Raw genomic sequence first — 25463 nt, 5'->3', positions numbered from 1 at the left:
AATATCATTTTTTAATATTTTAGTTAAATATTGAACCTTTCTTTTCCATATTTAGTAATAATATACAGGTAATGCACTAATTTACTGTATTTCTTTTACTTTAATTTTTCACATATTTTATTAACATAGTATATTTAGTTTTGATACAAGACAAAATTTGGCTCTCCATATGCTTGTATGGTATGACAAAATCAACCTTAAACTTGAATATGACATATGACATATTGAATATATGATTAATCTTGCTTTGGAGTGACAATATGAACTTAGTGTTATAATAGCTGAATATTCATTTCTGATTAACACTGTCAGAAATTACTATTTCTGAGTGTTGATTACTATTACTAAAGTTGTATGTACTGAAATGTATGTGTAATATGTTGCTAATATGTAAACTACACAGCACAATAACAAACATATTAAGCGAGAGTTATCGATACAACTCCCCCATTGTCTGAACAGTAAATATGGAATATGTATGGAAAATCTCGCGATGAACTGCGAGACTTAAAGCGCCCAAATTTGGCCCGGCCAAAGAGCGACATCCGATGGCGGTGACCGTCACTCTGGAGATGCTGAGAGCAAGGTAAAGCTATATAAACAATGCAGGGAGCTGACAAAGAATAAAGAAGAACGTGTATAAGATGTAAACGAATCCGCCTATTGGACAAGCTTACACTGGACTGACACATATGGCGGGAGAAGAGCCTTTCAGCGGGACGAGGGGAGCTTCACATCGCCTGACGTACCTGGTAGGTAGGATGTTTACTTAGCGTGCACTCCTAAGGACTCTGACATTTAAAGTCTTATATGACACGATAAGACTTTGTGTTTATGGTGAGTTCTCTTGAGGGGTGGTTATGTAGTTTTTTTTTTTAGGACTGCGCCACGGTGCCATAATAGGTGCGTCATCTCATGCGCACTTTGTCAAAATCTGCTTGATGCTCAAGCTGCAGGCGCTGGATGGATGCGGGGGCGGGGCTTGTATCTTCTTGATTGGCAGGCCTGTCGCTGTTGGTTGCGGGAGGAAAAGTGACACTTTTGTGCACAGGTGTAACATGTCACAATGACAAGACGTGAAAATTCCCACATTACCACACTTTCAACTGTGCCTCACACCGTGAACGACATGATTCACGTTTCAGATAGATGCGTATGTATTTGCAGCTCACAATGTGCATTTAAACTAAGCCTTCACTAGGTAAACAAACATGCTAGACACAGCTTTGTGTTATACACTGGTGTGAAAAAATGTATTCTTTTTTGCATGTTTGTCACACTGAAATGTTTCATCAAACAAATTTAAATATTAATGACAACACAACCGCCCTTAGCAGCAACAACTGCAATCGAGCGATAATTTGCAATGAGTCCCTTACGCTCTGTAAGGGACTCATGTGGAGGAATTTTGTCTCACTCATCTTTGCAAAATTGTTGTAATTCAGCCACATTGGAGGGTTTTCAAGCATGAACCGCCCTTTTAAAAAGGTCATGCCACAGCATGTCAATAGAATACAAGTCAGAACTTTGACTGAGTGGACTTCCTGGTTCGCTTTTGGATCATTGTCCTGCTGGAGAACCCAAGTTGGTTTCAGTTTGAGGTCACCAACAGATGGCCAGACATTCTCCTTCAGGATTTTTGATAGACAGCAGAATTCATGATTCCATTTATCACCATAAGTTTTCCAGTTCCTGAAGCAGCAAAACAGCCCCAGACCATCACACTACCACCACCATACTTTACTGCTGATATGTTCTTTTTCTGAAATGTGGTTTTACTTTTACGCCAGATGTAATTAGTATTTCCCAAAGTCTTGGGGATCATCAAGATGTCTTCTGACAAAATTGAGATGAGCCTTCATGTTTTTTTGTTCAGCAGTGGTTTCCGTTTTGTAACCAAAGCCATTTTTGTCCAGTGCCTTTCTTATAGTAGAGTCATGAACACTGACCTTAAAAGGGGAACTGCATGTTTGGGGAATTTCACAATCCTTAGGTATCCCTTAGCTAGGTATCCACTCTTCAATCTGTGAATGACGCTGAGACTAGGAATTACCTATGTGTCATGTTAGTCTGCGAGATAAAGTTTTTCATGTTAGCTGCTACAATATTAATATTGCTGTAGTTTGGTTAATATACAAGTCAGTTATGTAAATGAAAGTTTTTTTTTAATTTTTTGTGAAGGCTTTCGCGTCAAAACAGGTATTTCCCACGACACCCTTTGCTAGCTAGCTCATATTAACTGTTTTCTCGCACAAGAATACACAGAAAAGGGAAAGTGTTTCCCATATGGATTGTGAATGATGGACAAAATTCCCCCCAAAAAGTGTAATTCCCCTTTAACTGAGGTAAGCAAGGCCTGCAGTTATATGGATGTTGTGGTGTCTTTTGTGACCTCTTGAATGAGTCGCTCTTGGGGTAATTTTGTTTGGCTGGCCACTCCTGGGATCGTTCACCACTGTTCCATGTTTTCACCATTTGTGGATAATGGCCCCCGTGGCGAAATGAAGGTGGAGAGACTGCATAGCGGGAATGAATTGCGATATTTTAACAGCAAAATTGAAAGGGACCACTGTTGTGCAAAAAATACAACTTTTTTTAGTTTTATAGCATTCTTTAATGCTATAATTAGTCGATTAATAGGTCGTGCCCAAAGAAAAACACCAAATTACCTACATTGTGTTTGCGAAAAATAAGTGTTAACATTGGCAGTCAACCAATTATTGATTATTTTCTAATGGCTATGTAGCATGTACAATGCGCTATTACATTTAACATTAGCTTTAGACACTTTAATTGTAATTTCTAGGCTAGAATCAGAAAAATCCAGATTTCGGCTCTGGGAGTGAGATGGAAAAGAGGCGAGCACACAATTTGCAGCAGTGGTGGTACCATATATTATAAAGCGAAAAAACCAGAATACAAATTCACAACAATAATTTACAAATACATTTCAATGAGCTCAATTTACAAAACGCATTCATCTCATATACTGAGAGTCCCAAAACATACAACAGTCCAATGGCCAAGTAATCGAGTGTCCAGAGGTTCAGGAGTGGAGGAAAGGAGTGAAGTTTTCTATGAAGGCCAAAGAGGGACAAAAGGAAAAGGACGGCTGCAAAGCCTCCTACCAGCTGGGTCAGAGCAGAGCAGGTGGGTGACAGCTCATCAGTGAATCTGGGCTTCAACCTTCCAGGCATGTTGCCTCAATGCAGGGTTCCTAGCTTGCCATCAAAACCTGGCCTATGTAAAATAGGACCAGCAGACATCAATTCATGTGCACACATTCTAATTACATATATAATACAAGTCGTATCATAACTTCAATTGTACAATATATTATCATTTATAATAAATAATTGCACTTATGTATTATTCATTATAATCAAACTAGTATTAATCTTATAATCCAATTAATCAATAGAGAGAACAGGCTGACAAACAAAGGTACTAATAAACGGTGCTAATGCCGTTTAGCAATGAAATGTCAACACTCACCAATTCCATAGGATCGAACACTGCTCTTTTTAGTTCAGCGTTGCGTCGGTGGACGGCCCCTATATTCCGACCACGTATGTAAAATGTTTAGACATTTTCCATTTGTAAACTTCAACAACGAAACCTTTTAAATACCTGCAGCGATTCTCCACATGCGTCCCTCACCGCTACCGGTGTGTAATCCCTTCCGGACTATATATACGTCACTGATTGGCGGCGCACCGTCACGTGACTTGGTGAGACACCGTCACGTGACCTAGTGACGTTGCACCCCGAAACATTGTACGCACGGTAAATGTAATTAATATTTATATTATTTATTTTCTATCTTAAAATAATATTTATATATTATTTATTTTCTATCTGGGTTACAGCTATAATTGAATAAATCGATCGGGCCCTACTCATCACTGTCATTCTGCTCGGACATTACTGTCAAAAGTGTGATTTTGAGAGTGGGCCCTCTGTGCTGATTGTGTAATTGTGCCAATCTTTGATATGCTGCTTCATGTAACTGTGCATAGATTAGAGGCTATCAGGAACAAGCATGCTTAGTTCAAGTGTGCTCTGACTAATTGTGTATCAAATTGGGTCTTTGGGTGCACTGCAGGGAATGGGTATGCTCTGAGCTCCCCACTGAAGCACCCAAGGATGTGAAATTCACCACATTTGTAGGTCAGGCTGCTGCAGAGGTTGTTGTCAGGCAGACTAATAACAGCTTCAGAGTGCATGGCAGTTTGGACAATGTTAGATTCAAAAGCCAGGCAGTGTTTTTCCTATTTCTACGTAAGTTAGTGTCTACATTAGGTCTTGTTGCACTCTGAGATGCTGTCATAGAGTTTTAATTGATTTCATAATTTTGGAGGGAGTTACAGGATGAGTGTAACCTGGTCCCATCTGGAGCATATCAGACCCTGACCTGGTTTTGGTGAGCCACGTTAGCTCCTCTGGGCCCTGTCCTCTGCTCATGCTGACAAAGGGATGTGGAAGAAGGCTTTAGCCACCCCAGTCTTGTCCCAAACAACCTTCCCTGCTGGAAAACAAATGTTCCTTCTTGTAGGTCACTTGGTCTTACTCTCCTCCATTTTTCAAAATGGAGCTTCCGGCCATATTTTGCCCTACAAAAAAATAATTATCTCATCTCCCTAATTCCCAATTATTATGCACAGGCTTATTTAAGAAAAAGGAGAGTTTCCCAATTTGTGTGTGCGGTACAAGCAGGGGATGAATTTGAGTGAGACACTCCACTCTCCTCTCTCTCCTCCGTTGCAGTGAGGGGGTCCTGAACATCGGATGAAGTGGCGAGGGAGAATGCGCCGTGAGGCTGTCATGTAAGTCGTCTCCTCTGGGGCCAGCTCTCGGCGTACTCCGCTTTCTGCCTCAGGTAGAAGCGTTCAGTCTTCCTGCTGCCGAGGCGCCGGGCAGCACACGCTCCTCTACGAGAAGGCGACACTGGTCTGTCACAGAACAGAAATGGAGAAGGTAAGATTGTTGATCATCTATTCTGTTGTAGTGTTTGTTTGCTTTTTTGGGACACATTTGTGCAAAGTGGACTATAAAATTTGTATCTTGAATGAGTGTATGTACATCTCTACAAGGAATAACATAATGTAGGTGCCACTAATTTAACCTGACCCTGTTAAAACTTTGTTGTCCTCTGCTTGACTGGAATCCATTTGGGACTAAAAACAGTTCAGAGTGGAATTTGTTTAGCAGCACAGACCTTATTTTTCTCTTTGCATAAGAATCGGTATTATGCAAGAGTTTGTGTTCCTTTCATAGAGTTTCTTCTTACCTCTGTGCTTGCTCAAGAGGGGTTCAGTTGGTTTTCTTTAATGTTTGAGCACTGTAAAAACTAAGGCAGCGTATCTATTATAGTAACTTGACTCATTCAATACCAAAGATGTTGTTTATAAACCCCAAATGCCCAATCCCAACAACATATTTATACGTTTTATCGTTTTTTTTTTGCACCAAAGGCTCAAGTCCTCACCAATGGATTAGGCTTGACAGCAATGTTGATGCCATAAAAACGGCCACTAGGTGGCAGAAGTGCATCATGTCAGGAAGAAGAATCCCTTGCATAAAGTCAGCTGTAGCATTACGTACCACATGGAACAAAATGATGCGTTGTCGGGAAATTTTAATGCATTCACACACACACACACACAAACATACGCAGGAACATGCACACATATTATATTTGTAAATGCAATCTTATTTTTATGTAAAAAACCCAACTTTTTGTGTTGTTTATGCTGTGGTATAGTTGTTTAGATATTTGAGCTGTCACAAAAGCAAAACATATTTGTGTCAGACTGAAAGGTATGTTTTGACAAAAAGGAAATGTTCTCCCTTTTCTAGTCAGCAACTGCTATTTTCCTGAAACTTAACAGAAAAAAGTAGAAAATGTGAGTCTAATCGTTCAAATCGTTTTGATAGGTTCCCTGTTTATATGTATATGGGTGTTTTTTTAATGGCTGGAATTTGAAGTTCATTGAATGAATGAAATGAATGAATGAATGAAAACATTATCATATACTGATTTAAAGTACTATGTTGATAACTTTATCATTATGAGTTTTATTAACATTTATTCGATAACAAAAAAATCAATTACTTGGAAAAATACAATTACTTAGGTAACTTAAAGGGGACCTATTATGCTTTTTCCACTTTTCTGACCTATAAACGTAGTTAAAATGTTGTATTCGCGTGTTAAAGGATGCCAAAGTTTCAGATAATGAGGTTTGTACATTTGGAACTGAGCCCTGAAAGAAGTTTGGGATGGCTCAAAACGCTTGGTTTGAAAAGGTGTGGTAAAATGGTTCCTTCATGATGTCACTGTTAGGGAGGATATTGGGCATGTGACCAATCACAAGTGCAATAAACTTAAAAAACAAGTGATTGAAATGTCCAAACATTGAGTCCATGCATTCTGTTTGATGGAACAGAAAAAGATAGCTCTGTTGATGCAAATCGTTGCATTGATTTTTGGGCAGTTTTCATTTTTAGCGACTGTTTGTGGCGCCCCCCTGGGTTGAAGCATAAAATGCTTTGGAAGACATGCTTGCATACATGCAAAGTTTTATAATCATTAGACAAATTGTCAATGTGAACGACTTATGGGCAATTAATTGCTTAGTCTCACTCTTCTTCCGGCAATGAGCATTACATTTCAGAAAAAAATCAGGGGTTAAAATGAGCACTACCATATGGAAAATTATTGCCGAAAATTCCAATGTCAGCCTATATTGTCCCAAACATGTCATTTTATTGATTCAAGGTGTTTTCTTTTTTCATTAGAGTTGCTCCGAGTGCTCAGAGACAACACTAGCACGGAGCTTGTGCACACTTTGCAACAAGTGGTTGTGTTACCAATGCACAGATGTCCACCAGCACCCAAGGGCACCAGTGATGTCGCAGTACACAGACCTACTTGACCAGCGGCCAGAGCTGCAGCAGAGAGGCTCGGGCTCCATTCCTACAACTGGGCCAGGCAAGAATCCTTTACATATGATGTCATCTCTCTTTTCTTTTTTCTGCTATGTAACTTTCCTGTTTAGGCTTCCCATTATCATGTTTTCCTCCCTGATGCCATGCTTTATGATCAAAAACCATGGCATTAAGGGCTGTTCTTCCAACAAACATTTGTGCACAGGCTCATTTTGTAACCTCAGTGCGGTCAAGGGAGGCAGCTGAGGCAAAAAACGAATAAGAACATAAAGTAAACATGAAAAAGTTTCATTAAGCTGTATTAGAAATATATTTTTGTATGATTCCAATTTTTGTCAAGTAAAGTAAAAATGGCTGAACTTACAGATTTCCTGATCAAATACTGGGAGGAAACCTAAGGTTAGCGTGGCTTCTCGGCTTAGTGCACAAGGGCCGTCTACTATCTATGTGCACACTGAGTTGGCTCATGTCACCTGGCAGTTTCTGCTTGTCAGCATACGAAATTGGTTTGGGTGTTTCCAGGAGGCTATTGGGAACATTACTCCAAGTGGTGAAGATGGCTTGATGAAGGGCATCAACTGTCTGGAACTGATGGCCATGTTTATAATCTTCCCTTGCCATCCATCCCCAAATGTTCTCTATGGGATTTAAATCAGGGGAACATGCAGGATGGTCCAAAAGAGTGATGTTATTCTCCCTGAAGAAGTCCTTGGTCAAGAGAGCATTGTGAACGCCAACGTTGTCCTGCTGAAAAATCCAGCTGAGGGCCCTTAGTCATGAAGGATGCCTGCTGCAACATCTGCAAATAACCATCCACCATTTGACGACCCTGCACTACCTGAAGCTCCAGTGTTCCACTGAATAAAAAAACACCCCAGATCATGATGGACCGCCCTCCACGGTGCCGAGTAGAAAACATCTCAGGTGGGATCTCCAGGCGGGGATCCACTGTAAATGTGCTGAATCCCTGATGAGTGCCATGTAAATGTTGGAAACTGTTTTCAGGGCAATCCTTTATGTTGATTAGCTGTCAGTCTTTCTACCTTACGCACCATTGAATGCTTTTCTCGCTACCTTGCTACAGCCGCAGTTTGGTACATTCATTCATTCATTCATTTTCTACCGCTTTTTCCTCACAAGGGTCGCGGGGGTGCTGGAGCCTATCCCAGTTGTCTTTGGGCAAGAGGCAGGGTACACGCTGGACTGGTCGCCAGCCAATCACAGGGCACATATAGACAAACAACCATTCACACTCACATTCATACCTATGGACAATTTGGAGTCACCAATTAACCTAGCATGTTTTTGGAATGTGGGAGGAAACCGGAGTACCCGGAGAAAACCCACGCATGCACGGGGAGAACATGCAAACTCCACACAGAGATGGCCGAGGGTGGGATTGAACTCAGGTCTCCTAGCTGTGAGGTCTGCGCGCTAACCACTAGACTGTTAGTTTTACCACCCTGGTTGCATAAGCGAATTGTGAATAGCGTGATGTCATGGTAGCAGTACAATGTGTAAAATTACTATTCTAAAAGTAACAATTCAACACAGTAACACTCTGCTATTGAGTAGATAAATTCCCCATGCCACTATTTGACAAAGTATTATATGCCTTTTAGCAATACATGTAGTTATAGAGTAGATAATGGTTCCTGGATGCCTATTTTAATCACACCTTTATTTAAACACGTGTCCCAGATTTCTAAAGAGGCTATAAGGTTTCATTTACTTGCTAATTTTAGCGTGTTGCTATTTAAAGAGACTCAAGAAGAGTAGCAGCAGTTTTTGTAGACCTCTATTTTATGCTCAACAGTCCTTTATTGCAAAGCCTTACTGCTGCTTTGTGTAGCGTGAGAAGAGCTGACGGACAGGATGTGGTCAGTCACATTGGCTTTATACTCACTGAATGATACTGCGCGTGTCAGCCACATAAGTGTGATCACGCAGGCTGGAGTGGGTCGGCCGAGGTAAGGCGGCCAGTCGAGAGCAGTAAGGCTGCTTTAATCAGCCGCCATGTTAGCCGTTGTTGGCCAACAGTCTTCACACTGGCCTATTTTCAAATGTTTGAAAGATATTTTGGAGTGCAGCTGGCTGTTGCATCAAAGAAGCCATTTGACAGCGTGTAATATTGTTTGTCACTCAGATCTCTCTTAAATAGTTTTGAGTGCAAACTTAAATTGCAGCCTCATTTCATGCAATTGCATGGTCTTTGCAGCGGAGTATAGTTGCAGGTTTAGATGTTGAAAAGTGATTGTAAACACATTCCTTCACATTATTAGCTGTGGTCAGCATTTTGACAGAACATGCTTTTAAATGATCTTGGAAATTGAAAGTCTCTTTAATGGGGTGCTCCAACAGTAAAGACTTGAATGGTCAACATCACATTCCCAAAAATCTAGTTCAAGTCAAACATTTAGGTGTTTAGTCAGTTCTTCATAAAATAGCATTTGGGTCCATTTGGAATCTCGGAATCTCTTGGAAAGTCGTTATTTGCTGTAAACAGAGGTCATTCAAAGGTCGTTATTTTTCTTCATATTTTAACTTAAAAATTTCAAAATAGCTGTCCGATCACCTGTAAATACACTCACAGGTCACTTCATCACCTGAACAATCCATCCATCCATCCATTTTCTATACTAATTATCCTCACGAGGGTTGTGTGGGTATGCTGGAGCCTATCCCAGCTGACTTCGGTCGAGAGGCGGGGTACACCCTGGACTGGTCACGGCCTAGTGGTTAGCGCGCAGACCTCACAGCTAGGAGACCAGGGTTCAATTCCACTCTCGGCCATCTCTGTGTGGAGTTTGCATGTTCTCCCCGTGCATGTGTGGGTTTTCTCCGGGTACTCCGGTGTACCCTGCCTCTTGCCCGAAGACCCCCCGTGACCCTCGTAGAAAATGAATGAATGAATGAATGTCAGTGCATCCCACACGAGTTTGATATGGGTGCCGTATGGTATCATGTACCCAAAAATGACAGCACAAGTGACGCCATTTTGCCCCGCCCATACCATGATACACTCTGGAGGCCGATTCCAACGCTTCTTACCGGGAGGACCTGCTAGCTCGGGTTAGCTAACTCAAGGCACTTTATTTCAGCTGCTAAGCTGTTTGTTTTGTCCAAATCAAGAAATAAGACGCCGTCAATGGTCCAACAACAACTCCAACATTGGATTAGCGGTGAAGCTACAGGATTATGACACTTGGTACAAAAAAAATGCAGGAAATTATTTAGAATAAAACTGTAAATAAAAAAAAAAAAATATTTATTTATTTTTTAAAACCCTGATGCGGCCCAACCTCACCCAGACCTTAGCTCCAGTGGCCCCCAGGTAAATTGAGTTTGAGACCCCTGCCCTAACCACTATTCTTAGTTCCTCAGTAACCCCAGTATTTTGTGTATACATTATTGTAAAGTGTCAATCAAAAGTAAGCATTATTATCTTTGTAAAGCTACATATTTGTCTTCTATTATAAAGAATCTAATTACATTGTGAAGGTGTACCTAATGAGGCAGCCATTTTTTGTGCATCCACACATCCTGCAGATGCTTGGCCTCTCGAGCTGTGAGCGTGACTCACCTGTCGACTGGCTGCTAATTGCCACCATCCTCATTCTGCTCCCTTATTTTTTTTTAGGTGCAGGGTCGTATCCTTGTTCCCTCCTCATGTGCCACTCTCATAGACAGCAGCCCCTGGAGCTGTTTTGTGAGTCATGTGACCTCCTGTGCTGCAGCAGCTGTCACCTGTCCTCACACAAAACCCACAGGTCAGTCCTCACACACATAAACATACACATAATACAAGGACACTGCTAAGAAGGGCTCAGCACAGGTTAAAAACTTCCCTGTCACTTTTATCACCAGCATCTGCATAAACACTACCTTGGCCCACCTAATATTCATTAAGTATGCATAAGCTTTTGTTTTTGGTCATGATATAGTCTAGTAGTTGGCTATAAGGTCACCTGCACCCAGGAAAAACACCATGCCTTCTGGCGTTGTTTATTAATGAACTTCCTGCTGTAAATCGTGCACCTGTCATGTGTGCAGGGTGGTGCAGATTGGGAAGGCTCTCCAGGATCAGCGGTGGTTGTTTGAAAGCCTGATGGTACAGGTAGAAGAGAGGAGGTCTGCAGTGGAAAACAACGCAAAGCAGATAGAAGACAGGTTGAAACCAACATCATTTTTAACAATAAATAGCACATGCATTAGCATGCATAACACATGCATTCATCTTTACTCCACAGACACTTCATGAAGTACACCTTCACAAATATAAATACAGCTTTTAATTGGATAATAATGTCCAGTCTTGATTTATTTATAACATAACAGTATGTTAGTAATTGTGCTTCCGCATGTAGCTTTAAAGGGCTTTTCCCACTGTTCTGACCTATAAATGTTGTTAGAATGTAGTATTCCTGTGTTAAACAATGCCAAAGTTTCAGATAATGAGGTTTGTGCATTTGGAAGTGAGCCCTGAAAGAAGTTTGGGATAGCTCAAAACGCTTGGTTTCAAAAGGCGTCTTAAAATTGCCCCTTTGTGATGTCACAGAGGGGCAGAAGTCCGGACTTCCAAACCAGAACTCCTTTTATGTACTCTCTAGTGTGACTAACCACAGCGGAGTGGGCATGCCTGAAGACGGGCCATGGGTGGGTGGAATACATTAAAACAGAATGTTTTCGCAGGAACCACGAAATCCAAAGATATAAAGCTGAATAGGTACAGATTCTGGAAGAAAGCTTTGTTTGTTGGTTATTGTGTATTTAGTAGATGCTCTATCGGAGTCCATAACTCAATACAAAGGCCCAAAAAATGAGCATAATAGATCCCCTTTAAGAAGAAAATGTAAAATGACAATTATAGAATTTTTTTTCAATTTTTTTTAATTTTCAGTTTAATAGCTCGATATAGTATTACAGAATTATATAAAATTCGAGAAATATACGGAAATTATTTTTTTTTTAACTGTACAAATATAGAGTCAATTAAATGTGCTTCTAAATATAATAAAAACATTAAAAATCTTTCAGTAGGATGGAGTGCAGTTCACTAGAAACTGTTCAGTACACCACTGCAAACCACAACCACTATAATAAACATTTTGTTAAATGAATATGTCCCTGGCGGCATTAATGTCTTTATAGCTTTGCTCTTGCACAAAATGTCCTTATATTCTGCAGGTCTACTTATGTTGTGGCATGTGAATTCATATTACAATCCTCTGCAAGTTTTTTTTTTTTTTGGCCTGCCAGATGAGATGTATTTTTTTCTTTCTGTCTTTTTGTAGGGTTCATGGTGTCAAGATTGCACACAGGAAGGCCGAAAACCAGATTAAAATGGCAAAGATGATCATGATGAATGAGCTTAACAAACGAGCTAACCTATTAATAGAGCAACTAGAGGTAATTACTTTTCCTCTTTCTTTCCTTTTTATCTCTCAGCCAGCCAGTGAATGTAAATGCAAAGAATCAGTAAGGTGCAATCAGTCCTGGAAGCAAGCAAATGAGAGCTCATAATGATCTGTCAAAGCAGCTTAAAGTGGGAAATACAGGAAGGGAGGAGCCAGAGCCAGAGAGCGGCTCCTGGTGTGTCACATGAGACTGGATATACTGTATGGCATTGTTTCTCTGCAGAAAATCTCTGAGGACTTTCAGCAGCGTCTGGAGGACCAGCTGCAGGGGGCGATAGAGACATGTGGCCAGCTGGACCATGTGCAGAAATTCATCAATTGGGCTACAACCCACCATTGTCGGGGCCCAGTGCTCTTCAGCAGTAGAATGGTACACCAAGAAATAGTCCATATATGTTCACTTTTGGTGGGAAGTCTGCAAAACATGCACAATTAAAATAGTTTACATTAGCTTTATAGAAATGCATATTTGAAGGTAGAATATCTTTAATGATAGATGATCATGGATAAGAACCACCCTCCAATTATTCATGGTTTATTTCAATTTAGAATGTATTTAGAAAATACCTGGAACATTCATTCATTCATTTTCTACCGCTTTTCCTCGTCGCGGGGGGTGCTGGAGCCTATCCCAGCTGTCTTCGGGCGAGAGGTCGGGGTACACCCTGGACTGGTCGCCAGCCAATCACAGGGCACATATAGACAAACAACCATTCACACTCACATTCATACCTATGGACAATTTGGAGTCGCCTAGCATGTTTTTGGAATGTGGGAATGTGGGAGAAAACCCATGCGTGCTCGGGGAGAACATGGAATGTGGAATTGAACCCTGGTCTCCTAGCTGTGAGGTCTGCACGCTAACCACTCGACCGCCGTGCCCCTACCTGGAACATATCATATTTTATATACTACACTGAATATAAAGTGAGGGTGAAGTTTTCCCAAATATTTTCCGATATACTGTACATGTATTACTAACCAGCTCATAGAATACGTATTTATCTTCTGATATTATTCTTTGTCTTTTAGATTTCTCTGCAAATCCAACAGCTGCTTGACTCCTCACTGCAGCCTGATACTTGGAGTCCTGTCAAAATCAAGTTCAACTGGGATGCAAGCTACTGGACAAAGCAAATGTCTTCATTAGGTAAAATAAACATTCCATATTGCACATTACTCACCAAACCATATGAAAATTTAGTGTCTTATAACTGAATTTTCATATGGTTTGTCAAGGTCTCGGTTTTACGTTATGTTAGCCGTTCTTTCTATTTTGCAGTTTGGTTTTATGTTTACTTATTTTTGTTAACTTTAAGAATCATTGCATATAAATTTACTGTATTGTCCACATACAAGTCAACACTGAGTTTACAGTAATATGACCCCTTTTTTATTCAGGTCAGAACTGTACTTTTCTAAAAATGGCCTGTTGCTTTGGTTTGCAAATCCCGGAGTAAAAACCATAGTGTAGAAAATTGTAAAAAAAACGTATGGTCGGAATTTGGACGCTAACATTTATGTCTTACTCTTATACTGTAACTGTGCAGGCCAACTGACTGTAGAGGGTGGAAGCTGTCCCTACCCTCAGGGCCTGGCCTGCTCCACTGTTCTCAGGCCCCAGCCTATCACATGCTTGGCTCTGCCACCCGTGTGCCACAGAGGACGAGAGTCAGCCTGCGGGTACCAGATGTGCTGTGAGCCCCAGGTGTGTTGCCTGCATGGCATCACTTCTCAGTCAGATCTGGACAAGAGCCAGCTAGGACCTCCACTCTACAATTCAAGCTATGTTCCGTCTGCCGCTGTCCCTACTTCTCGGGTGCCGAGTCAGCAGTTGCAGAGATGCTGGGACTCAAACGACTCCTCTGCTTTGCAAACATCTTCACAATGCCCTTCACCTTCACTTGTCCCCATCATGGGACCCATCCAGATGAATTGTGGTCATGCACCACAAGTAAGTGCATCCCAGTCGCTGCCTGAATCTCATCTCTATCACCATCACCAGAGAGAGTCTCTTCCAGTCAGCCTTGGTCAGATGAGTGCAGACCACCAGAGGTCACGCCAGAGCCAAATGCACGACACGTGTCCTCACAAGTTGCAGGAGGCGCTCGGTGATACAGCCGTTGACCAAGACGTCACGTCTGAGGAGAGCTGGGAGGAGCGATGCAGAGCGGAGGAGAGTTGTGAACAAAGAGCCGTTGCTGAACATGAAGAGACGCAGCCCGACAGAAGCCAGCCAAGTCCTGTCCAACAACAACAGAACTTCCAGGATGCTCCAGAAGCAGAGAAGAGAAAAGAGCAGCAAAGGACGAGTCCTGCACAGACACTACAAGGTCAAACAAATACCCGGGTGAGAGACAGTGTTCCCAATCATGAAATAATAGAACATGTGATGTCTGCTGGGAGTTACATATCATTAACAACAGCAATCACTACATTCATTCATTCATTCATTTTCTACCGCCTTTTCTCACGGGGGTCGCGGGGGTGCTGGAGCCTATCCCAGCTGTCTTGGGGCGAGAGGCGGGGTACACCCTGGACTGGTCGCCAGCCAATCCCAAGGCACATATAGACAAACAACCATTCACACTCACATTCATACCTATGGACAATTTGGGGTCACCAATTAACCTAGCATGTTTTTGGAATGTGGGAGGAAACCGGAGTACCCGGAGAAAACCCACGCATGCACGGGGAGAACATGCAAACTCCACACAGAAATGGCTGAGGGTGGAATTGAACCCAGGTCTCCTAGCTGTGAGGTCTGCGCGCTAACCACTAGACCGCCGTGCCGCCCCAATCACTACATGAATAAGGTAAAAAATAATTCTCAAAATTGAAATATTAATAACAGACATGCAGTACATCTACACAATACTCTGTTGTACTCGTTCAATCCAGTTTCTTTGTCAACAGGCAAAGACAGAAGGACACAAAGAAAATGCTATTTAGGCAACAAACAAGCTAAAGCCAACCTCAATAAGAAATATTGATGCTGGCAGCCAGGCAATCTTTCATTTACTTGGCTGACATAATGTAAAAGGGAGCAAGATGATTCCATTTTAATTAAAATCTGCAAAGGCCTGGAACTAAAAACATACTCTTTAGTTTATTGCCAAAATGATTACTTCCCACAGCTGACAGCTCGCCTGAAAACAGATGGTACATCAAAAACTAGCTTCTGCTTTTATGAAGAAAGGATGACTGGAAAACAGTTTCACATTTCACTGCAAAGCATCTAAGAATCTCGGAGAGAACACGGTATCTTTTTACTGCCAGTATAACGTAATTGCTCCCCCTAAAAATTTGGGTGATGCTTGATCACAAACACAGGGATTCATTGTTTCTGCATCACAGCCTGCAAATATGACATAAAACCACTTGAGCGTAATCATTTATGTATTTAACCTGCCATTAATGAGCCGCCGAGGGAATAGCGTGAGTATTATTCAGCTCTGTTAGTACCCTGAGATATATTCCTACATTCCCCATCATTTTCCAAAAGAAGGATTAGAGTCTATTCTGCAGTGCAGTCACAAGCTTTCATACGTCTCCTCAAGAAGCACGGATCAGGTGAGTGTTTAAATCGTGTGATACTCTGACAGCCTGACCTCGATATGGAAAGAAGGATGTGTAAAAAAAAAAGAAAAGTGTGAGATGCATACAACAGTTGAAGAAACAGCTTTAGGTTTTAAATAATCTTGAATAAACTCATTTGCATGGTAATAAGGGAGAGAAATTCAAAGAAATTAGAGAATTCTTATGGCCAGAGAGTAAACAGAGCCTCAAATTAGGAGATGAATAACAAGTGAAAAACAAGTGAAAAAAAATCATGCTGTCAGGAAGCAGGTGTGGCCCCAACTGTACTGTTCTGTACTGTCTGTACTGTACTGTCACTCAGATAGCATCAGTATTAGCATCAATGTTAACACTATTGTTGTTTTGTGTGCAATGCACAAATTTGTGGTACACACTAAAAATGATCTTATGACGTTAAAGGGAACATTCATTCATTCATTCATTTTCTACCGCTTATCCTCACGAGGGTCGTGGGAGGTGCTGGAGCCTATCCCAGGTGTCTTCGGGCAAGAGGCGGGGTACACCCTGAACTGGTCGCCAGCCAATCACAGGACACATATAGACAAACAACCATTCACACTCAAAACGCTCGGTTTGAAAATGTGTCGTAAAACCGTTCCTTCGTGATGTCACAGACGGGCGGACTTCCTTATATGGTTCATAGTGAGGAAGCACTTTGGGCATGTGACCAATCACAGCATAGTGAGCATGCACAGAGGCGGGTGCGTGGATGAAATAAATTAAAACAGACCGTTTTGGCAGGAAGCACAAATCACAGAAAAATACAGCTGGAATAGATAGATCTAAAGATCTAAAAAGATTTTCTGTGCTAGTTATTGTGTGTAGCTGCTCTATAGGAGACCACAACTCGATAGAAAGGGTTGAAAAATGAGCATAATAGGTCCATTTTAAGTATGTATCAACCACTTAAACATGGGCTTTGGGTTCTGACCATGTTGTCACGGTCCGGCTTGTGAGTTGTAAAGTTCGACCCCAGGATGCCGAGATTAAGACCCAAATGCAGGTAAAATATATTTATTATGCTATGCAGCTGTATGGCGCAGTAGCAAGGTAAACTCAACACAAGACAATGAACCGACAAATGAAGGAGCACACACCTGAACTAAATAGGGAGTGTGGAAATTGAAAACAGGTGCGGGAGAAAATGGCAAGGAACGGAAAGCAGAACACAGCAACAGAGGAAGTGACTACAAAATAAGGGCACGAACGAGGAACAGAGAGGAAAGACAAAAACTATGGAAGCTGTCACGAGCGGGTGAAGCCCGATCGTGACACATGTCTTGTTGTTGATTAAAAGTAAATTACACTTCACAACAGTAGGGGGCATCCAGGAGCAAAAAGCAAAACAACCTATTTTTGCTCACGTCTGCTTTAATGAGGGGAACACCCTACACTTTGAATGGGTCATCATGAATTGGTGCTTTTATTGCATCAACAAAAGTAATATATGCATCTGTGTTTCTGACAAACCACTTCCTTTGAATTCACAATAACAGGCTCTGAGTGATGCTTTTGTTCACGATATGCACGCATCCTACCCATCTGGGGTTCATTGCATGAACAGGTGCATCCGTGCATGTGGCACTGTTTGAAACACTCTTCAGTTGTACACGCTTGTGTTCCGTACAGAGATCCACATCCCTGGAGGTGTCTGTGACATCCAACAATTGCGGCTCTGATGTACAGCTGTGCAGGCTCAGACCGAGTTCAGTGTGCGCTGGTGGGAAGCAGCGTTCCCAGAGCATCCCTGCAGAGCTAACATCATCACCAAGTGGTTCCTATTCTGAAAGGCCAACAGGATCTACTCACAGCTGTGAAGCTGAAGTTGCAAATACGGTAACAAAGAAGATAAAAGTGGTAGTGCCTCTCGAATGGCCAGTCCATGATTAAATTCTATACCGGTCAAAATGTACATACTTTGTGATGGTGATTGTTTTGTCTTCAGTATGCCAGTGTAGACCCCAAGCAGAGAAGAGCTTCAGATGGTGTGCTTTGTGTTGTCAAGGAAACGTCAGCTGACATCGTTATTACCAGGAGCCGTCGGTTTCCGTCACTGTCCTATAAAACAGAGCCAGGTGCTGTGCTGTGACTTCATCGTACAATCACTTCCGAATAAGATGCACATTTGTGACTAGATGCTCATCATCTCTTTTTTAGATCCTTCTTGCGTAAATGATGAGGCTCGTTATGATGCCAAGGAAAAGTGCAGTGTTTCAAGAAACAATCACAACAGGTGACTTTGTGTGAACAGTGGTGATTTTTTTTTGGAAAACAGGGAATCGAGTTGTATCATTTGTTGTTCCTCTGAAGCTGCAGAGATGCTGAAAGAGACTCTGGAAGAGCCAGAGTTCCAGTAGTTTGCCTTGAGCGCCTGAAAGTTCTGATCTCTCAACTTCCTCCACATGGAAGACGGCAGAGCGACCCTTTGCCCGCAAGCACGACGGAGAAGAGTGAAACTTTGCCGCATGTACCACAAAAGGTATGTTGAATACTATAGAAAATGATGATATGATCCCACAGGGGCAAATTATTTGTTTTAAAGGGGAATTACACTTTTTTTTGCCCATCATTCACAATCCATGTGGAACATGAACACATACAGTCATGGAGTAAATTATTAGACCACATTGTTTCTTCAGTTTTTTGTTCATTTGAAAGCCTGGTACAACTAAAGGTACAGTTGTTGACAAATATAACAATGACAACAAAATAGCTCATAAGAGTAATTTTTTTTGGAAGTACAATGTTATAGTTATTTATGTAAGAATATACGTGATTTTGGAAAAATCAAGACCATGGAAGTTGCGGAATATCATCTCGTAAATTAAACTCTTATGAGTTATTTATGTTATTATCGTTATATCGATCAAAAAAATGGTTGTATCGGGTGTTAAAGTGAACAAATAAAGTGAAGAAACAAGGGTGGTCTAATAATTGTTTCCTTGACAGTATTTCTTGAACTTTTCTGTGAATAATAACACAAGAAAACAAGTTAATTTGAGCTAGCTAACAATGTTGTCATTGGGATACACCGGTTTCGACCATGAACCCAACGGCGGTGATGGGAGAAGCCACGGGAAAAGAACATTGCTGTTTTTGTATCACGACCCTCGACCATCTCTGTGTGGAGTTGCATGCATGGGTTTTCTCCGGGTACTCCGGTTTCCTCCCACATTCCAAAAACATGCTAGGTTAATTAGCGACTCCAAATTGTCCATAGGTATGAATGTGAGTGTGAATGGTTGTTTGCCTATATGTGCCCTGTGATTGGCTGGCGACCAGTCCAGGGTGTACCCACAGACAGCTGGGATAGGCTCCAGCACGCACGCGACCCTTCTAAGGATAAGTGGTAGAAAATGAATGAATGTTTTTGTATCAACACATTGTTTTTTTTCTTCTGATCCTTCTTGGATCCAAATATATGATGTAGACCTGATTGATTGTGTTAATGTTCTGTTCCTAACAGGGGGTGTCTAGAAGCCCTGAGACCACAAAGACCCAGTCAGTAGCAGTGTCGCTGTATACACACAAACATGACTTGCTCACAGCTGACAGCGAGTGGGATCCTTGTACACGGGCTAGCTCTCCTAAAGCATCCACGCTGACATCTGCTGACCCTCAGCGCAGTCACTCTACAGTTGATGTTGACTCTGACTCTGATCCCAGGTCAGTCTCAGAAGAAGCTGTTGTCTTTCAAATAGACTCGCAACTCGACTCGGATACATCACCAGAGTTTTCATCTGAGGCTGAAGTGGACGGTCCAGGCAAGGAGGATCAAGCGCTGAAATGCCGCAAAGGAACTGGCTTTGTGGAGGAATCTGAGCCTAGTCTTGAATGTGATGTAGACCCAGAATCAGCTTTCGAAGCTGGATCAGATGGGCTAAGAGGACTGGATGTTGATGCAGAGTCAGGTGCTGCAGACACAGAGTCAGATGCCCAACCAGACTTTGACCCCATAGTCCAGGCAGAAACAGATTCAGATCTTATGTCTGATCAGCATCTGGACTCTCAGGGCTCTGTGGAGTCTGAACTTGACATAGAATCAGAGCACGAACAAACAACTGATGACCCGCAACCTCTCCGCTCTGACTTAGAGGAAGAGTCCCCAATTGGACCTGGTCAGAGGCCACTTCTGATCGCAAACCCAAGGAGCGCAGAAGACGTTGAGGAGGACAACATAGAAATTGAGAGCGAGGACTTCTGTGCCGTGTGTCTGATTGGCGGAGAGCTTTTATGCTGTGATCGTTGTCCAAAGGTGTTCCATCTGTCATGTCACATCCCGCCTCTTATGCGGTTCCCTGTGTAAGTGACCAATTCTTACTATCACTGATCAACCCGTGACCCTTTAACCATGTGTTTATTTGTTGTCTTGTTAAGAGGTGACTGGCTGTGCAGCCTGTGTAGAGATGTTGTCCAGCCACTGGTCGAGTATGACTGTGAGAGCAGAAGAACATCAGGGGAGCACACATCAATTCATGGCTTATCTGCGTGTGATCAGAGAGTAAGTGACTGATCGTGATTAATTTTCTGAAGGTTTAATTTCTAAGTCTAAGTCTTTTTTTTTGGTCTGCTTTCTGCAGAAATGTGAGCGACTAACCCTCCTGATCCTCAGCAACATGCTGAGCGCTCCTTTCCATGAGCCCGTCAGTCCACTTGTGAGTGTTTTTCATGTTTTCTCATGAAGTAAGTCTGGGGCCAGTTCTGTGTTGAAAAACTAAGCTGTAAAGCAACTGGCCGGTTCAGCCCCGTCCAAGGCCTAGGGCTGGACTACCATACAGTGGAATGTTAACCAAAACACAGGTTGTTTTGGTTAACATTCAAAATTTTTGTTAAAATTTTGCCTTGGCTTGCATACACCTGCTTGTTTAGTGTCAAAAATACCATCCTGTTTGTTTACGCTGCCATGTTGGATCACATGACCAAGACGAAATATTGCTATACAAAAAAAAACAAAACTACTTACCATTCAGAGACGTCTTGAAGGAACCTCTTTTCTTGAGACTTGGAAGTCTATTTCTGGGTCGGATTCGGGATCCAACACATATGACTGTTTCTTAAAAACGTACATTTTAAAAAGATAAATCACCATTTATTATCAACTCCGATAATGTTTTTCAATTCTTATAAAGTTCGGCAGCTATCCGGAAGTCCTCGTGAGCACTTGGGAGTGTGACCAACCACAGCGGAGTGTGCGTTCTTGGAGGCGGGCCATGGGTGGAATACATTAAAACAGACCGTTTTCATGGGAAACACGAAATCCAAGGAAATACAGCTTGAATAGGTGCAGATTCTGGAAGATCTAGAAAGCTTTCTGTGCTGGTTATCGTGTGTAGCTGCTCTATAAGAGTCCATAACTCATTACTCATTATTATTGATCCCCTTTAATTCATCTATGGGAGGGTGTATGTAACCACAAAATGCTTCCTTGTGTAGGCTCGTCATTACTATCAGATCATCAAGAAACCCATTGACCTGTCTGTGATCCGAGCCAAGCTCAACAAGAGGAGCACACAACAGTACAACTCACCTGACCAGTTTGTGGCTGACATCTATCTCATGTTCAACAACTGTGCCAAGTTCAACTATGTAAGTTGTCAGCGCTACAGACGTCTGAGTTCATTCACTTCATGATGATTGCTGATGATCATTGTGTTGCCTCGTTGTGTTGGAACCAGCCTGATTCAGAGGTGGCGCAAGCAGGCCGCAGCCTGGAGGTCTTTTTCGCCACCAAGCTGAAAGAAGTTTTCCCAGGAAGAGTATTCCCATCACTTGAGATGGACAGTGATAGTGATGAGTATGACGAGGCGTACCGAGCAGCAGATGGTGGATTCCCCTGGCCAGAGAGGAAGGAGCAGTGCCACAGGAAGAGGAAGAGAAGACAGTCGCTTAAATCAAGAAGAAATCACTTCTAACTTGTTTTTTTTTTTTTTGAGGAATGTTTGTGTTTTGGGGGCGGCACGGTGGGCGAGTGGTTAGCGCGCAGACCTCACAGCTAGGAGACCAGGGTTCAATTCCACCCTCGGCCATCTCTGTGTGGAGTTTGCATGTTCTCCCCGTGCATGCATCCGTGCATGGGTTTTCTCCGGGTACTCCGGTTTCCTCCCACATTCCAAAAACATGCTAGGTTAATTGGTGACTCCAAATTGTCCATAGGTATGAATGTGAGTGTGAATGGTTGTTTGTCTATATGTGCCCTGGGATTGGCTGGCGACCAGTCCAGGGTGTACCCCGCCTCTCGCCCCAAGACAGCTGGGATAGGCTCCAGCACCTCGTGAGGAAAAAGCGGTAAAAAAATGAATGAATAAATCAATGTTTGTGTTTTTATTAGGCTGTGCTGCCTCAATCCCAGGGTTTGCGACAGTACCTGTGAAAGGATTGCATGTTCTCCCTGTGCTTGCATGGGTTCTCCCCGCGTATTCTGGCTTTTTTCCCCATTTTTGTGTGGATAACTGAAGGCTATAAGTGTGAATGATTTGTCTATCGCTATGTGTCATCTCTGTCATGTGACTGGTGATCAGTAGGCTGTCGCTGACCGTAATGCCCCTTTTCCACTGCATGGTACCCACTCAGACCACCAAGGTTCTACTCACAATTGTAGCGTTTCTACAACTTCCAGTTAACAGTAGGTACTGTTCTTAATGTTCTATATACCATAATTTCCGGACTATAGAGCGCACCTGATTATAAGCCTCACCCACTACATTTTTAGAGGAAAACCGATTTTGTACATACACAAGCCGCACCTGTATATAAGCCTCATGTGCCCACATTAAAACATGTAAACATATTTACAAAGTTAGACAGTACACAGAGAGAGTTTTCAACGTTTTAATAATATAACTTAACAATAATAATAATATAACTTTCTTCACAAACAGTGCCTGTGACGCGGCAGTAAAACGGTAGCAACATGCTAACAACACGCTAGCAACACAATAGCAACACAGTATAACAGGTCTGGTAAAACAGGTCTGGTAAAAGAACATACTGGTAAAAATCACTTTAAGCCGTCTTCATCTTCCCCTGAAAGCTGCGTCATATGCCTTTTTTTTGCATTTTCCATGATGAGGGTATGTTCACGCTAATTTCATTTATGCACAAGACAAGAAGTTGCAGTCTTCCTCGACGCATATATTCCACCGGTCTTAATCTTAGCTTTTCTACTCAAGAGCCCCTGGCGGCCGTTAGAAGAATTACATGAATTGGACGCATCACTGAAAAAGCCGCAGAGTTGAAAGTTTTGGGAAAAAAGTAGTGGCTTATAGTCCGGAATTTACGGTAGTAGGTGCTCCAGGCATGTAAGTCCAACTATTTGGGTGAAGTAAACTACTGCTGGTCAATCATTGGTCAAACTGACTTGTCAATGACACATCACTTTAGGATGCATGGCTAGAAATGACATAAATACACATATTCGTTCACCCTGTTGTTGTGCCTTAGAGTTTTGACGCTGCAGGATTATACTCCGTAGTCTCCACTTTGTTGCAGTGGCCCATCTTGCTGCCCTCAAGCCCAATTCACATCAGACGCGTAACGTCGCGAGCATGGCGATCAATATCAACAACTTTAGATATTGACGCTAATTTAATCAAGTACACATAATCATGTGTACTTTTGTTTCGTGAGCACATGTACACAATGAATTGAAGTACAGAAACGTGTACTTAGACAATATAGTTAAATACAGCTGTATTCCAAAAATGAGCAAAGAAGCGACATCAAGACTTAACGCACTTGATGTGAATTTGGGGTCAGTTTCCTCTTTGTCACATTCATATCTATGTTGTCGTTAGTCTCTTTTCTTGATGTGTTTAATGCAAATACAGTAAATACAGTAAACATAACATCAACACAAGGTTGTGGTCTGCAATAAAATCATATTACTGTCATCTGATGGCAGGGAATTTAATAGCATCTAAACTGACGTGGAACACTTACGAAAAAATAGGCAACAAGCAGGAAATTGAGTTAGCGTTTTACGTCATGTATTATAAAGCACAATTGTAACTACTACAAATTTTATTTTGCCCCTCGATGCACTAAGAATCTCTTGCCTCCATCTACCTGGTGTGATACTTTGAGGTTTGCTTTTATGTACAAGAATGCTGCAGTTGTATGTTTGCAAAAATGTGTCTTCAGAGTGAACAGCTTCTCTTACATTCATGACAGCACTTTGATATATCGCATTTACTGCCTGAAGAAATGCCCGCCATGATATAAGTGTACTTGTAAAGCCGTAGACAAAATTGTCTTATTCAGATTGACAACAGTAATTGTTTTAATAGTTGCTAAATTATTGTAAGCAATTGTCAATAATGTTTTTGGTGGTGTTTTGTATATAGACGTCAGTCTTCTGTTGACCGGAACACAGTTGATAATATGTTATGTTACATACTATACCCTGTGGTATATAAAGAGTGCACAAATTCTATACAGTATACATATTACAGTATATTTACTCATATGCTGGCCTCCATTTTAATCAATGGCATAGTTACGTTATGGACCCAAATAAAAGACATGCCTGCCTATAATATGACCAATAGATGGTTATATTTGTGGTAAATCATTTTGTAATATATCATTATTTAATATTCTAAAATGTATTGTGCAAATAAACAGCCTCCACAATTAAGACTGGGTCCTCTTTGTAATTGAATACAAAAATAATATATTCCTAGCCATTATATGAGGAAATATTAGCTTGTTAAATAAAATGTATATATTTAGTATCACATGAGGATTTTATTAGTGATGCATTTAAACATTGCAGGCAAGTTGTTGTCTTCCGTATTAAAATGTTTTGGGTTCTTCAGTATTGCATTAAAAAATGCCCAGTGTCAAGTATCTCAGGCTTAGGATAAGTTACTGATATTCTTTAACACTAATTGTGTATGTCACTCTCATTTCCATGCATTTCCACATTTTTCATAAGGCATTAGTAATTGGAGTGCATTTATTTTTGTGTTAACTTGCTTCCTTCTGCTTATAATATATGCAGCTTTACACTATTGCACAATATTGCCAGTGTGTTCTATCATTATTAGTAGCCTACTGTATATACATCTGAAATTAACATGTTTACTCTTGTATGAAGACATAGTCTAACCTATGACAATAATAATGTTTAGGCCGAGTTACCATCACCAGGATTGGATGTTTATTTTTATCTTTTTTTTTTTTTTAAAGTGAGCCGTAAATGCACATACTAATAAAAAAAAAGAATTAATGTCAGCTGGAGCATTCTTTAAGATCACTTAATGTCTCCTATAGGCTCCACAGCAGGGGTGCTCACACTTTTTCAGCATGCGAGCTACTTTTAAAATGACCGAGTCAAAATGATCTACCCACTACAAAAATGCAAAACATCTATTTATTTTCAAATGTATTGAGGATTATTTGTACGTACAATGTATGTTGATGTACCTTACATAACCAAATGAGCCAATATTGCAAAACACACATAATTAACTATTAAAATTTTTTGTAATTACC

At 41.4% G+C, this 25463-nt stretch overlaps 1 protein-coding gene and 1 long non-coding RNA gene across 4 annotated transcripts; one reads left to right on the top strand and one right to left on the bottom strand.

Annotated features, from left to right (window-relative positions):
- The first annotated feature begins 526 nt into the window (after nucleotides 1–526).
- Nucleotides 527–25463, top strand: trim66 (tripartite motif containing 66). Of its 3 annotated transcripts, none has more exons than XM_058089277.1 (18): nucleotides 527–752; nucleotides 4768–4977; nucleotides 6802–6994; nucleotides 10592–10721; nucleotides 11005–11121; nucleotides 12246–12360; nucleotides 12592–12738; nucleotides 13401–13518; nucleotides 13919–14718; nucleotides 17598–17804; nucleotides 17974–18043; nucleotides 18126–18201; nucleotides 18279–18447; nucleotides 19435–20270; nucleotides 20346–20469; nucleotides 20549–20623; nucleotides 21402–21554; nucleotides 21644–25463. In XM_058089277.1, exons 2-18 carry the CDS (start codon nucleotides 4969–4971, stop codon nucleotides 21878–21880), a joined length of 3576 nt encoding a protein of 1191 aa, XP_057945260.1. In that variant the 5' UTR covers nucleotides 527–752; nucleotides 4768–4968; the 3' UTR covers nucleotides 21881–25463. The 3 variants fall into 3 exon arrangements, with proteins under 3 accessions (XP_057945260.1, XP_057945258.1, XP_057945261.1); XM_058089275.1 differs by having other exon boundaries at nucleotides 17914–18043; nucleotides 21644–25461; XM_058089278.1 differs by lacking the exon at nucleotides 11005–11121 and having other exon boundaries at nucleotides 17914–18043; nucleotides 21644–25462.
- On the bottom strand, nucleotides 2710–3677 carry LOC131139566 (uncharacterized). The gene is made up of 3 exons (XR_009132260.1): nucleotides 3631–3677; nucleotides 3496–3554; nucleotides 2710–3240 (listed from the first exon to the last, which is right to left on the bottom strand). It is a non-coding gene; the product is annotated as an uncharacterized LOC131139566 (long non-coding RNA).

This window comes from Doryrhamphus excisus, chromosome 12 (genome assembly GCF_030265055.1).
Source record: "Doryrhamphus excisus isolate RoL2022-K1 chromosome 12, RoL_Dexc_1.0, whole genome shotgun sequence".
NCBI classification, from domain to species: domain Eukaryota; kingdom Metazoa; phylum Chordata; class Actinopteri; order Syngnathiformes; family Syngnathidae; genus Doryrhamphus; species Doryrhamphus excisus.
Note: the sequence above shows the minus strand (reverse complement) of the source record. Positions and strands in the feature narration are given on the sequence as shown.